The sequence below is a fragment of the Pan paniscus genome, chromosome 6, assembly GCF_029289425.2.
Source record: "Pan paniscus chromosome 6, NHGRI_mPanPan1-v2.0_pri, whole genome shotgun sequence".
NCBI classification, from domain to species: Eukaryota; Metazoa; Chordata; class Mammalia; order Primates; family Hominidae; genus Pan; species Pan paniscus.
Window position 1 is genome coordinate 79,701,989 of NC_073255.2, and position 16,502 is coordinate 79,718,490.

The window sequence follows — 16,502 nt, forward strand, 5'->3', positions numbered from 1 at the left end:
CCAGCAAGAAATAAAAACAATCTCATTTAAAAGTAGGCTAAGGATATGAATAGACAATTCTCAAAAGAAGATATACGAATGGCCAAGAAACATATGGAAACTTGCTCAACATCTCTAATTATCAGAGTAATGCAAATGAAAATCACAATATGATACCACCTCACTCCTGCAAGAATGGCCATAATTAAAAAATAAAAAAAAAATAAGAGGTGTTGGTGGGGATGTGGTGCAAAGGGAACAATTTTACACTTCTGGTGTGAATGTAAATTAGCACCATTATGAAAAATAGTGTGGAGATTTTTTTAAAGAACTAAAAGTTGATCTATCATTTGATCTAGCAATCCCACTACTGGGTATCTATCCAGAGGAAAAAAAGGCATTATATGAAAAAAGATACTTGCACACACGTTTATAGTCTATGTGCCTATTTGTATACCAGCACCATGCTGTTTCAATGACTAAAGCTTTATAGTATAGTTTAAAGTCAGGTAATGTGATGCCTCCAGATTTGTTCTTTTCTCTTACTCTTGCTTTTGCTATGTGGAATCTAAAAGAAAATTTTATTATTTTTGATCACATCAGTTAACCTGGAGGACAGCATATTAGTTGAAATAAGCCAGGCACAGAAAGATTAACATCTCATGACCAAATAACATATTGTTACTCTCTTTTACCTCCCTCCTTGAGTAAAGTGAAAAAGGTTAAAGTTAATGGCATAATAACGCTTCATTGAATGCACAATAGTCTTAAAATGTTAAAGAAATGTTTAATTACAAAATTAAGCTTATACATAATCTAAAAATTTTCAAATGTACTGTATTTATAGCATAAAAGTACAATTAGTAAAATGATTCACTAGTAATTTAATTACATTTAATTTAAAGTTAAAAATGCTTTTCTCTATGATGCAGAACATTACTCTGAACACCTACCTCATGCATCACTTAATATGAAAAGTAAACTAACAAGGGCCTCTCCACTTAGATTTTCATCATAAACCTTACATTTTAATACCCATACTCTTCCACAGAAAAAACCATAAATAATGCCCATCTAATAAAAAAGAATCTCTCCTATATCTGACACAGCAACAATTTATCACATGCTTTCACATGTGAATACAATAGGAATGAAATAAAGTAATTTGAGAGTTGAATTTCATCATTATTTACTTTTCAAATAAGCTATAATTTTTTCAAGAAAAAAAGTATACTTTCAATGTAATTATAACTCTCCAAAGAATCTTCTACTCCTTTTAAAGTTCTTTACAAATAATCTAACAACTTATAGATTTTTTTATACTCAACACTCTGTTTTAGTGTAATGTCTAAAGTGTCAGTGCCTTACTTATTTCTACTGTAAATTATTTAATATTTACATAGACTCAATTTTGGATTAAATATTTTTCATACTTACTGCATCTGCAAAAACACATTTCAATATAAACTCGTGTTTTCTACGCCGTAGTTTTTGAAAAAAAATGTTTTTCCAAATTCATTACATTTGCAGGATTTTTCTCCAATATAAATTCCCTGATGTTGAACAAAGTTTGAGCAACTGCTTCGGTGTTTTTCTCTAGTACAAAATGTGTACAATAAGATTTGTAATACAAGTAAAGGTACTACAACCCTCCTATGCTCCTTATATTTGTTATGTTTGTCTTCAAAATAAACATGCTTCTTCACTTTAAAGTGTTATATTTTCTGAAATTTCTTTTGACAGTAATTGCATTTATAATGCTTTTAATAAGTATAAACTCTGGTGTTGAGTAAGATGTGAAAAGATATCAATGACTTTTTCACATTCTTTATACTTGTACAATCTTTCTCAAGTAAAAATGCTTTCCTGTGCAATAAGATGTGAGTATTGGTTAAGTTTTGTCACATTCTTTACACTTATAAAGTTTTCTCCAATATAAATTATCTTACCTACAAGCAAGTGTAACAATCATTGGAAGGCTTTGTCAAATTCTTCACATTTTTAGGGTTTCTCAACAGGATGGTGTCTTTTATGTTTAGAAAAGTTTTAGGTGTTATCAAAATTACTGTCGCATTTTTCAGGTTTGTAGAGTTTCCCACCAGTATGAATTTTCTTATGTCTAGTAAGGTGTGAGGACCGGTTAAAAGCTTTGCCACATTCTTCACATTTGTAGGGTTTCTCTCTAGCATGAATTCTCTTATGATTAGCAAGAGTTGCAGGCCAGTTAAAAACATTGCCACATTCATCACATTTGTAGGATTTCTCTCCAGTATGAATTACTTTATGGTTAGTAAGGGTTGAAAATAAAGTAAAGCCTTTGCCACATTCTTCACATTTGTAGGTATTCTCTCTAGTGTGAATTCTCTTATGTCGAGTAAGGCTGGAGCACCCATTAAAAGCTTTGCCACATTCTTCACATTTGTAGGGTTTCTCTCCAGTATGAATTCTCATATGTTCAGTAAGGTTTGAGGACTGTATAAAAGCTTTGCCGCATTCTTCACATTTGTAGGATTTCTCTCCAGTATGAATTTTCTTATGTCTAGTAAGGTTTGCAAACTGGTTAAAAGCTTTGCCACATTCTTCACATTTGTAGGGTTTCTCTCCAGTATGAATTTTCTTATGTTTAGTAAGGTTTGAAAACTGGTTAAAGTCTTTGCCACATTCTTCACATTTGAAGGGTTTCTCTCCAGTATGAATTCTCTTATGGTTAGTAAGGGTTGCAAACCAGTTAAAGGCTTTGTGACATTCATCACATTTGTAAGGTTTGTCTCCAGTATGAATTATCTTATGTTTACTAAGGATTGAGAATAAACTAAAGGCTTTGCCACATTCTTCACATTTGAAGGGTTTCTCTTCAATATGAATTTTCTTATGTTTAATAAGGGTTGAGGATTGGTTAAAGGCTTTGCCACATTCCTCACATTTGTAGGGTTTCTCTCCCATATGAATTCCCTTATGTTTAATAAGCTCTGAGAACCAGTTAAGAACTTTGCCACATTCCTCACATTTGTAAGAATTCTCTCTAGTGTGAATTCTTATATGTTGTGTTAGATGTGAAAGCATGCAAAATGATTTGCCACATTCTTTACATTTGAAAAACTTCTTTCCAGTATTTCTTTTCTTATGACTGTTTGAATTTGAAAATTTATGAAAGACTTTCACGTATTTATCACATTGAAATATTTTGCTCTGGGTAGTTGTCAAACATTGGTTAAGTTCATTATAACCTTCTTTGAACACCTTAGACTCATCCACACTTTTACAACTTATTCTTAATTGTAAATTCTCATGTCCACATTTTCCGTATCCTCTCAGTATCACTTTTTGAAAAGAATCTTTTATGCTATGCTCTGGCCAAAGGTCTTCAGTGAAATAAGAATATATAACTGAAAGACACAAAAGTAACAAATTACGCCACTTCCTAGACTCAGATGAATATATTTTACAAATCAAATTTATAAAATTACACAAACTACATAAGCAAAATACAAAAATAAATAACTAAAAAATCCTAAAAGTAAAAAAAAAAAAAGTTATGTACAAATGAAGAAGCTCAACAAATTAGGATACACACAATGATATTTATAACAAACACATATATAAACACAATTTCAAAAGTCACAGACAAGAAGATAATCTTGTGAATTGCAGTATAAAAATGATATGTCATTTACAAGCATAGTCTTTTTAAATAACCAGTGAATTTGTCAAGAAAATTTTGTAGGCAAGAAAAGAAGTGTGTGATATAGTCAAAGTCATGAAAAAAATAGATATCAAATGAGAATAATACCATCAGCAAATCTGTCCTACAAAATGGAAAAAAAAAAGAAAAAACTTCCAAAATAACCAAATTCTGAAAAAGTATATTGGCACTGCAAATTCCCTACATATAAAAGATGCTGAAAGCAGTTTCTTCCACTGAAAATAACATGACAGAAAACAACACATTATTATATAAAAATACATAACTTTATGAAAAAGATATGCACATACAAATAGAATTCCTTAACATTATAATGGTGCACAAAATGTTAATTATTCTCTAAAATTTGAAAGATAAAATCATAGAAAGTATTATAAATGTCTATTAATAAATATACAACATAAAAAGAAATAATTAGCAACATTAATAACAAAGTTCAGGGCAGATGTAATGAAATAGAACTTTTATATGCAAGGGAAGTTAATTTTTCTACCAGATTATAATGTATTATTGTATCCTTTAGAGGTTTTATGTAATCCCCAAGGTACCACAAAGAAAGTATTTTGTATATCTGTATAGATATACAAAAGAAAATAGGAAGGAAGTGAAAGCATTTCAATACAAAAATCAACAAGACACCAAGGATGACAGAGAGAAAATCAGAGACAAAAGTAAAAGAATCAAATAAAACATAAAATAACATTCTTTCTCTTTCAGAAAATTATCCAAATATATATATATGTAAAATATATATGTAAAATTAACTTTCCAATCAAGAGATATACTTTCATTAAAGGGATTTATTAAAAGAATTTTAAGGCCGGGCGCGGTGGCTCACACCTATAATCCCAGCACTTTGGGAGGCCGAGGCGGGCGGATCACGAGGTCAGAAGATTGAGACCATCCTGGCTAACATGGTGAAACCCTGTCTCTACTAAAAATACAAAAAATTAGCTGGGCATGGTGGTGGGCGCCTGTAGTCCCAGCTACTTGGGAGGCTGAGGCAGGAGAATGGTGTGAACCCAAGAGGCGGAGCTGGCAGTGAGCTGAGATCGCGCCACTGCGCTCCAGACTGGGCGACAGAGCGAGACTCCATCTCAAAAAAAAAAAAAAGAATTTTAAAAACCAAGATCCAACATGCCTTTTTACAAGGGCCAGGATAGATCTAATGATAAACAGACTGAAAGTAGCAAGACAAAAGTACACATTTCATGTAAATATTAATCAAATGAGAGAAGAAGAGGTCAAAATATTACACAAAATACATCTTAAGTCAAAAACTGTCATATTTTATGAAATATACTTGAAGTCAAACTCCAAAGAGACAAAGAAGAATTTTTTTTTTTGAGATGGAGTTTCGCTCTTGTTGCCTAGGCTGGAGTGCAATGGTGAGATGTCAGCTCACTGCAACCTCTGCCTTCCGGGTTCAAGCGATTCTCCTGCCTCAGCCTCCCTAGTAGCTGGGATTACAGGCACCCACCACCATACCCAGCTAATTTTTTGTATTTTTAGTAGAGACGAGGTTTCACTCAAACTCCTGACCTCAGGCAATCCACCCACCTCAGCCTCCCTAAGTGCTGGGATTATAGGCATGAGCCACCACGCCTGGCTCACAAAGAAGAATATTAAACAGTAATAGATTCATTTACTGGGAACCAATGACAAATTTGTATATAGCAGTGTGTGTGTATCTCACATTAAGTTTCCAAATATATAAAGCAAATACTGTCAGAATGAAAGAAACACATACAGAGCAATATAACTATAGTAGAATATTTTAATGCTTCACTTTCTGTAATAAAGATTTTAAAAAGACAAAATATTGGTGAAGAAACTGGACTTGAAGGGAGTATAAAACAATTATTAATAACAGAGGCATAAAGAACACTCAACAACATAATGATAAACAGCCTTCTCAATACCTCATACGAAATTCTCCTTGATAGAAAACCTGGTAAACCAAAAAAGAAGTCTTAACAAATTATTTAAAACTAAATTTTTATGGATTACTTTCTATGACCAAAATGAAATGAGTATAGAACAGTAAGAAGAAAAAACTGAAAAATTCACAAATATATAGAAATTAAAACAATACACTCTTGAGCATGCTTGTTGAAATGTTAAAATAATTAATCTTGTGAAGATGTCCATCCTGCTCAATGTAATTTACAGATTTAAGGCAATGTTGTTCAAATTTCTCACGCATTTTTGAAGAAATAGAAACAGCAACCCCCAAAGTATATAAAGTCTTAAGAGATAATAAAGTACCCAAAAATCTGCAATAAAATAAACAATTTTGAAGGCATTACAGTTTCTGATTTTGAAACACATTACAGAGCTACAGAATTGTAACAATTTGGTATGAGTACAAAGGCAAAAACGTACACTAGTAGAACAGAATGCGGCACATATATAAACTTACACATATATGATCATATAGGTCATTTGCATACCTGTAATTATAGCAGCATTGTTACTGAAAGCCAATAGGTAAAAGCAGTGCAAATTTGTCACCAAATTACTCAGTAGATATAATCTAAAATACAAAATACTTAAATATCACCCAGTATTTAAAAAGCAGAAAATATTCTAACAACTATAAAGCTTGATGATATTGTGCAAAATAAAATGAGCCAGTCACAAAAAGACACAGATTGTATGAGATATATGAAGCAGTTACACTCTTAGAGAAAACAGAGTGGTGTTTGAAAAGTGCCAGGAAATACCCAGTTTTTCAATGGGTATTGATATTTAGCTTTGCAAGATAAAAACATTTTAGGAATATGTTGCATAACAATGTCAATATAATAGGACTAAAATAAACATTTTAAAATATTCTATTGTAAATATTATGTGTTTTTGACAAGTAAAAATAGACATACCTAAAAGAGATTATGATCGTTTGTAAATTATCTTTAAATAGAAAAGTTTTTCTCCCACACAAAAATAATATAGATCCATGAATAAATAGATGTTGAAATTAGGAGAATTTCTATGACTTCTCACCTAGTCAAGATTAAATAACCATTCGCAATAAACCTATACCAGAAATATACAAGTCATAAAAAGAACAGGGAAAAGATTTATACAGGTAAACACACAGATCGTTATATTGGTAGTAGACATATGGCTGATTAATATTTGACTTTGTTCCACACTGTCTTAAATTTTACAGAGTTAAATACTGGCATACTCAATTATAATATAAACTAAAAAACCAAAACAATTAACTCATGTGAGGTGGCATATCCTAAAATATATAACACAAAAATATAAAATTCCAAAAGAAAATTAAAACATGAAATGTAAAACTTATTGGACACCATCAAGTACATCAATATATTCATTAAAAAACTCTTAGAAGAAGAATGTAGGGAAAAAGTAATGTAGAGGTTACTTGTAGATGAAAAAGGCTAAGAACTTCCTAAATTTTGATGTAGTAATAAAATTCCTAACCAAGAATACTTGATTCAAGATTAGTGTACTTTAAAAACAGATAAAAATAAAGACTTTTCAAAATAAAAGGTGACAGTGTTACGATTCATTATGACTAGCACAGTTCTACATGAAGGGCTACATAGTAGCCTGGTAAAGTGGATTATTTCTGTAATCCCACATCTTTAGGGAGGCTAAGGCAGTAAGATAACTTGAGACCAGGAGTTCAAGATCAGCCTGAGCAACATAGTAAGACTCTGCATATAAACAAACAGAAATGCTAAAATGAGTCCATTATTTAAAAAAAAAAAAATGATGCTGGACAGCATCATAAAACTATATATAAATATAAAGCTATTAAATGTAAATATACACACACACATACAATTCTTTGCTCTCATAATGATGGAGCATAAAACCTTTAAAGTTATTCTATATGAGAAACTAAAAATAAATCTGCATAAATCTGTCGATACCCAATAAAAAATAATAGTTTTTAACATCAACAAAAAACTGGAAAACATATTAGTTTTTGCATTAAATTGAAGTTGTTATGAAATTAAAATATATTGTTTTAACTTTAAGATGTTTTATGTAATCTCCACTTTTCAAGATAATTACATTGTATTTCCAGAAAGTATGTGAAACAAATTTTAAAATAATCAAAGTATGTCACAACAAACTTAAACAAAAATTGGCAGGGCAAGGTGGCTCACACCTGTAATCCCTGCATTTTGGGAGGCCGAGGTGGGCCGATCACCTGAGGTCGGGAGTTCGAGGCCATCCTGGCCAACATGGCGAAACCCCTTCTCTACTAAAAGTACAAAAATTAACTGGGTGTGGTGGCAGGTGCCGGTAATTCCAGCTACTCAGGAGGTTGGGGCAGGAGAATCACTTGAACCCAGGAGGCGGAGGCTGCAGTGAGCCGAGATCACGCCATTGCACTCCAGCCTGGGCAATAAGAGCAAGATTCTGTCTCAAATGAATAAATAAATAAACAAACAAAAATAAGCACTAAAATGAACAATGAAAAAGAAAACATATCTACAAGAAACACATAAAACAATAACAATAAACTGATAATAGTAACTTTCTTTAAGCAATCATTTAAAAAATACATTAATTAAACTAATTAATAAAAAAAGGTGCTGGGCACAGTGGCTCACGCCTGTAATCCCAGCAGTTTGGGAGGCCGAGGAGGGTGGATCACCTGAGGTCAGAAGTTCGAGACCAGCCTGACCAACATGGAGAATCCCCGTCTCTACTAAAAATACAAAATTAGCCGGGCATGGTGGCACAGGCCTATAATCCCAGCTACCAGGGCAGCTGAGGCAGGAGAATCACTTGAACCCAGGAGGCGGAGGTTGTGGTGAGCCGAGATGGCACCATTGCACTCCGGCCTGAGCAACAACAGCAAAACTCTGTCTCAAAAAAAAAAAAAAAAAAGTGATCCCAGGACTTTGAGAAGCCAAGGTGGGCTGATCAGTTGATCTCAAGAATTTGAGGACAAATCTGGGGGCATCATGGTGGATGGGAGGCAGGACTAGATTGCAGCTCCAACTCAGGCGAACAAAGCAGTGTGTGAAGGCTTGCGTCATAAATTTTAGCTTCAGAATAACTGCAGGAATAAATCAGGAAACCTGAAATGACCCACAGATCCTCTGAATGAAGCAGACTGCTCCTACAGGACTCAGGAGACACCCCAAATACTGTGAGTATCCAAACTGCAGAAGTGGAAAAGGGAGATCCTTCACCTCTGAACATGCACCCCCACTGGGGAAACTGAAGGTCTAGTTTGTGGGAGAAGATGCCGACCTTACCTGGAGGTGAGTCAATTGAGAGCCAAGTGAAATATGGGGGTGGAAGAAGCAGCAGAAAAGGCCCTAGGAGCTCACTGGGTCCCCAAGCAGGCCATTCCTTCCTGGCATCACAAGGATCTTTTTGGAGGGCAGCTACAGGCATGAGAAAAACACCACAGGGAGAAGAAAACCTCCAGCTGAACTTTGTGACAATTTGAACCAGCTGAGAAGCCTCCGGGCCAGAACTCGGCAAAGGGCGAGAATCCATCAAATCCATCCTGCAGACTCCACAGGTCACAGGTCACAGGTCACAGGTCACAGGGCCGGGGAAGAACTAATGCCCTTTTCTTTCACAGCTAGGAGGTGGGTAGCCTGGGGCAAGTTCTTAGCCCTGCTTGCTAACTGCGTGAAAACAGTCTTGGTGCTGTTAGGTGGGGCACAGTAGGAGTAAAGACCAGCCCTTTGGATTGTGTAGAAGTTGGGTGAGGCAGGTGACTGCCAGCTTTTCCCCACTTCCCTGACAACCTGCATGACTTGGCAGAAGCAGCCATTATCCTCCTAGGTACATAAATCCATTGACCTGGGAACTTCACCCCCCATCCTCAAAAGCAGCCAAAGCAGTATGTACCCAAGGAGAGTCTGAGTTCAGACACACCTAGCCCTGCCCCTACCCAGTGGTCCTTCCCTACCCACCCTCGTATCTGAACACAAAGGGCATATACTCTAAGAAGTTGTAAGGCCCCACCCACTGGGTTCTTCTCCACACTACCACAGCTGATGCTCTCTGGAAAGCACCACTTCCCAGAAGGAGGCAAATCAGCACAATAAGAGAGCATTAAATCACCAGTGCTAAGAACACTGGAAGAGTCCATTTCACCCCCGCTACCACCTCCACTGAAACAGGTGCTGGTATCCACAGCTGAGAAACCCATAAACAGTTCACAACACAGAACTCTGGGCAGACAACCCTTAGTTCCAGCCCAAAGTTTGGTAGATTTGCTGGGTGGCTATACCTAGAAGAGAGACAACAATCAATACAGCTCGGCTCTCAGGAAGCCACATCCACAGGAAAAGGGGAGAATACCAAATAAAGGGAACAAAAGAATCTGAAAAACAGCCTTCAGCCCTAGACCTTCCTTCTGACAGAGCCTACGCCACTGCGAAGGAACCAAAAAACCAACTCTGGTAATATGACAAAACAAGGCTCTTTAACACCCCCAAATTATCACACTAGCTAACCAGCAATAAATCCAAACCAAGAAGGAATCCCTGTTTTACCTGAAAAAGAATTCAGGAGGTTAGTTACTAGGCTAATAAGAAAGGCATCAGAGAAAGGCGAAGCCCAGTGCAAGGAAATTCAAAGAACAATACACAAAACAAAGGGAGAAATATTCAAGAAAATAGATAACATAAAGAAAAAACAATCAAAACTTCAGGAAACACTGGACACACTTACAGTAAAGTCTCAGCAATAGAACTGAATGAATAGAAGAAAGAAATTCAGAGCTCAAAGACAAGGTCTTCAAATTAACCCAATCCAACAAAGACAAAGAAAAAATAATAAGAAAATATGAACAAAGCCTCCAAGAAGTCTGGGATTATGTTAAATGACCACACCTAAGAATAATTGGCATTTGTGAGAAAGAAGAGAAATCTAAAAGTTTGGAAAACACATTTGGGTTGATAACTGAGAAAAGCTTCCTCAGCCTTACTAGAGACCTAGACATCCAAATACAAGATGCACAAAGAACACCTGAGAAATTTATCACAAAAAGAGTATCACCTAGGCACACTGCCATCAGGTTATCTAAAGTTAAGACAAGGAAAAACATCTTAAGAGTTGTCAGACAAAAGCACCAGGTAACCTATAAAGTAAAAACTATCAGATTAACAGCAGATTTCTCAGCAGAAATCCTACAAGCTAGAAGGGACTGGGGCCCTATCTATCTTCAGCCTCCTCAAACAAAACAATTATCAGCCAAGAATTCTGTATCCAGTGAAACTAAGCATCACATATGAAGGAAAGATATAGTCTTTTTCAGACAAACAAATTCTGTGATAATTCATCATTACCAAGCCACTACTACAAGAACTGCTAAAAGAGCTCCAAATCTTGAAACAAATTTTGGAAATACACCAAAACAGAACCTCTTTAAAGCATAAATCTCACAGGACCTATAGAACAAAAATACAATTTAAAAAGCAAAAACAAAAAAACAAAAACCAAGGTACACAGGCAACAAATGGCACGATAAATGAAATGGTATCTCACATCTAAATACTAACATTGAATGTTAAGTGGCCTAAATCTGCCACTTAAAAGATACAGAATGGATAAGAATTAACCAACCATCTGATGCCTTCAAGAGACTAACTTAACACATAAGAACTCACATAAAATTAAAGTAAAGGGGTGGAAAAAAACATTTCATGCAAATGGACACCAAAAGTGAGCAGGAGTAGCTATTCTTGTATCAGACAAAACAAACTTTAAAGCAGCTGCAGTTTAAAAAGACAAAGAGGGACATTATAGAACAATAAAAGGCCTTGTCTGGTTCAATCCCAGCACTTTGGGAGGCTGAGGCAGGTGGATCACAAGATCAGGAGTTCAAGACCAGCCTGGCCAAAATGGAGAAACTCCATCTCTACTAAAAATACAAAAATTAGCCGGGTGTGGTGGCGGGCACCTGTAATCCCAGCTACTCGGGAGGCTGAGGAGGAGAACTGCTTGAACCCAGGAGGCGGAGGTTGCAGTGAGCCAAGATCGTGCCACTGCACTCCAGCCTGGGCAACAGAGCGAGACTCCATCTCAAAAAAAAAAAATTTAAAAAAAAAATTAATAATAGTAATAATAATAATAATAATAAAAGGCCTTGTCCAACAGAAAAACATCACAAACCTAAACATTCATGCACCTAACATTGGAGCTTCTAAATTTATAAAACAATTACTAATAGACCTAAAAAATGTGATAAACACAGTAAGAGTGGGGAACTTCAATAGTCCACTGACAGAACTAGACAGATCAAGACAGAAAATTAACAAAGAAACAATGGACTTAAACTATACCTTGAAACAAATGGACTTAACAGATATATACAAAACATTCCATCCAACAACCGCAGAATGCACATTCTACTCAACAGCGGGTGAAACTTTCTCCAAGATAGACCATATGATAGGCCACAAAACAAGCCTCAATAAGTTAAAGAATATTGAAATTATATCAAACACTCTCTCAGACTACAGTGGAATAAAACTAGAAATCGGCCAGGCGCAGTGACTCACGCCTGTAATCCCAGCACTTTGGAAGGCCGAGGTGGGCAGATCACGAGGTCAGGAGATCGAGACCACCCTGGCTAACATGGGGAAACCCTGTCTCTACTAAAAAATACAAAAAAATTAGCCAGGCATGGTGGCGGGTGCCTGTAGTCCCAGCTACTCAGGTGGTTGAGGCAGGAGAATGGCGTGAACTCAGGAGGTGGAGCTTGCAGTGAGCCAAGATCGTGCCACTGCACTCCAGCCTGGGCAACACAGTGAGACTCCGTCTCAAAAAAAAAAAAAAACACCTAGAAATCAACTCCAAAAAAACCTTCAAAACCATGCAAATACATGGAAATTAAATAACCTGCTTCTGAATGATCATTGGGTCAAAAATGAAACCAAGATGAAAATTTAAAAATTTGTCTAACTGAATGACAATAATGACCCAACCTATGAAAACCTCTGGGATACAGCAAAGGTAGTGCTAAGAGGAAAGTTCATAATAGCCCTAAACGCCTACATCAAAAAGACTGATAGAGCACAAACTGAGACTGTAAGGTCACACTTCAAGAAACTAGAGAAACGAGAAAAAACCAAATCCAAATGCAACAGAAGAAAGGAAATAATCAAGATTAGAGCAAAACTAAATGAAACTGAAGCAAAAAAATACAAAAGATAAATGAAACAAAAAGCTGTTTCTTTGAAAACATAAATAGGCCAGGCACGGTGGCTCACGCCTGTAATCCCAGTACTTTGGGAGGCCCAGGGGGGCAGATCACAAGGTCAGGCGACTGAGACCATCCTAGCTAACACGGGGAAACCCCATCTCTACTAAAAATACAAAAAATTAGCCGGGCATGGTGGTGGGCACCTGTCGTCCCAGCTACTCGGGAGGCTGAGGCAGGAGAATGGCCTGAACCTGGGAGGCAGAGCTTGCAGTGAGCCGAGATCGTACCACTGCACTCCAGCCTGGGCAACAGAGAGAGACTCAAAAAAAAAAAGAAAAGAAGAGAGAAAATCTAAATAACCTCAATAAGAAACAAAATGGGAGATATTACAACTGATACCACATTAATACAAAAGATCATTCAAGGCTACGATGAATACACACATAAACTCGAAAACCTAGAAGAGATGAATAAATTCCTGTAAAAATAAAACCCTCCTACCCTGAACAGACCAAAAGCAAGTAGCTTTTAAAATGGTAATTTTAGAATTACCAACAAAAAAAGTCCAAGACCAGACAGATTCACAGCAGAATTCTACCAGACACTCAAAGAAGAATTGGTACCAATCCTATTGACACTATTCCAGAAGACAGAGTAAGAGGGAACCCTCCCTAATTCATTCTATGAAGCCAACATCATGCTAATATCAAAACCAGAAAAGGACATGATCAAAAAAGAAAACTACAGACTTATATCCCTGATGAACATAGATGCTAAAATCCTTAACAAAATACCAGCTAACTGAATCCAACAACATATCAAAAAGATAATCCATCATGATCAAGTGAGTTTCATACCAGGGATGCAGAGATGGTTTAATATATGCAAGTCAATAAGTGTGATACACCACATAAACAGAGTTAAAACTCACATGATCATCTCAATAGATGCAGAAAAAGCATTTGACAAAATCCAGCATCTCTTTATGAGTAAAACTCTCAGCAAAATTGGCATACAAGGGACATACCTCCACGTAATAAAAGTCATCTATGACAAACCCACAGCCAACATAATACTGAATGGGAAAAAAGTTGAAAGCATTCCCTTTGGAACAAGACAAGGATGCCCACTCTCACAACTCTTCTTCAACATAGCACTGGAAGTCCTAGCCAGAGCAATCAGACAAGAGAAATAAAGGGCATCCAAATCAGTAAAGAGAAAGTCAAACTGTCACTGTTTGCTGGTGATATGATCTTTTATCTTGAAAACCCCAAAGACTCCTCCAAAAAACTCCTAGAACTGATAAAAGAATTGAGCAAAGTTTCCAGGTATAGGATTAATGTACACAAACCAGTAGCTCTTCTATACACCAACAGTGACCTAGTGGAGAATCAAATCAAGAACTCAACCCCTTTTACAGTAGCTGCAAAAATAATAAAATACTTAGAAATATACCTAATCGATTACATGAAAGACCTCTACAAGGAAAACTACAAAACACTGCTGAAAAAAATCATAGACAACACAAACAAATGGAAACACATTTTATGCTTATGGATAGGTAGAATTAATCTTGTGGAAAATGACCATACTGCAAAAAGCAATAAACAAACTCAATACAATCCCCATCAAAATACTACCATAATTCTTCACAGAATTAGAAAAAACAATTCTAAAATGTATACAGAACGAAAAAAGAGCCCACATAGCCAAAGCAAGACTAAGCAAAAAGAATAAATCTGGAGGCATCAGACTACCTGATTTCAAACTATACTATAAGCCATAGTTACCAGAACAGCATGTTACTATTATAAAAATCGGCACATAGAACAACGGAACAGAATAGCGAACCCAGAAATAAACTCAAGTACTTACAGCCAACTGATCTTTCAGAAAGCAAACAAAAACATAAGTGGGAAAAGGAAACCCTTTTCAACAAAAGGTGCTGGGAAAATTGGCTAGCCACATGTAGGAGAATAAAACTGGATCTTTATCTCTCACCTTATACAAAAATAAACTCAAGACAGATTAAGGACTTAAATCTAAGACCTGAAACTATAAAAATTCTGTAAGATAACATTGGAAAAACCCTTCTAAACATTGGCTTAGGCAAGGATTTCATGACCAAGAACCCAAAAGCAAATGCAATAAAAACAAAGATAAATAGCTGGAACTTAATTAAACAAAAGAGCTTTTGCACAGCAAAAGGAACAGTCAGCAGAGTAAACAGACAACCCACAGAGTGGGAAAGGATCTTCACAATTTATACATCTGACAAAGTACTAATATCCAGAATCTACAATGAACTCAAATCAGCAAGAAAAAAACAAACAATCCCATCGAAAAGTGGGCTAAGGACACAAATAAACATTTCTCAAAAGAAGATATACAAATGGCCAACAAAAATATGAAAAAATGCTCCACATCACTAATGATCAGGGAAATGCATATCAAAACCGTAATGCAGTACCACCTTACTTTTGCAAGAATGATCATAATCAAAAAATCGTAAAACAGTAGATGCTGGCACAGATGCGGTGATCAGGGAACACTTCTACACTGCTGGTGGGAATGTAAACTAGTACAACCACTATGGAAAACAGTGTGGAGATTCCTTAAAGAACTAAAGGTAGAACTACCATTTGACCCAGCAATCCCACTATTGGGTATCTACCCACAGGAAAAGAAGTTACTATCTGAAAAAGATACTTGCACACGCATGTTTATAGCAGCACAATTTGCAATTGCAAAATCATGGAACCAACCCAAATGCCCATCAATCAACAATGGGATAAAGAAACTGTGGTATATATATAGGATACTACTCAGCCATAAGAAGGAATGAATCAATGTCATTTGCAGTGACCTGGATGAGATTGGAGACTATTATTCTAAGTGAAGTAACTCAGGAATGGAAAACCAAACATTGCATGTTCTCACTGATATGTGGGAACTAAGCTATGAGGATGCAAAGGCATAAGAACGATACAATAAACTTTGGGGACTTGGGGGGGCTCGGGTGGGAGGGGGCAAGAGATAAAAGGCTACAAATAGGGTGTAGTGAATACTGCTTACGTGATGGGTGCACCAAAATCTAAAAAATTACCACTAAAGAACTTACTCATGGAACCAAACACCCTATAGAAAAATAAAATTTAAAAAATAAAAGAGAATTTGAGACCAGTCTGGACAACATTGTCTCTATGAAAAATACAAAAAAACTAACTGGATGTGATGGTGCATATTTGTAACCCAGCTACTGGAGACGCTTAAGTTAGAGAATTTTCTAAGTTTAGAAAGTTGAGGATGCAGTGGGTCATTAAGTATCACGCCACTGCAAACCAGCCTGGTTGACAGAGCGAGGCCACAAGAAAGAACAAAAGAAAGAAAGGAAGGAAGGAAGGAAAGAAGGAAAGAAGGAAGGGAGGGAGGGAGGGAGAGAGAGACAGAGACAGAGAGAGAGAAAGAGAAAAAGAAATAAGACGCCTGAATGGCTTAAGTAAAAAAGCATACAATATGTTCTCTATACGAGACTCATTTTAGCATTGAGTCAAATAGGCTGAAAGTAACAAAATGAAAAAAATCTTATTTCATGCCAATAGTAACCACGATTGGGTGGGATGGTCATCATTATATTAGATATAATATACTTTA

General features: G+C 36.1%; 1 protein-coding gene across 6 annotated transcripts in view; it reads right to left on the reverse strand.

Moving 5' to 3' along the window:
- Positions 1-16,502, reverse strand: part of ZNF680 (zinc finger protein 680) — a 62,411-nt gene that overhangs the window by 18,313 nt on the left and 27,596 nt on the right. For 3 of the 6 annotated variants that reach the window (XM_014345676.5, XM_055114980.1, XM_055114978.2), the window contains one exon: positions 747-3,365. In XM_014345676.5, coding sequence (XP_014201162.3) covers positions 2,026-3,365 — 1,340 coding nt within the window. In that variant the 3' untranslated portion in view covers positions 747-2,025. Of the gene's footprint in view, positions 1-746; positions 3,366-5,604; positions 5,634-6,135; positions 7,375-16,502 lie in introns of those variants that run through there. The other 3 variants (XM_055114979.2, XR_010112590.1, XR_004672503.3) reach the window with 3 other exon arrangements.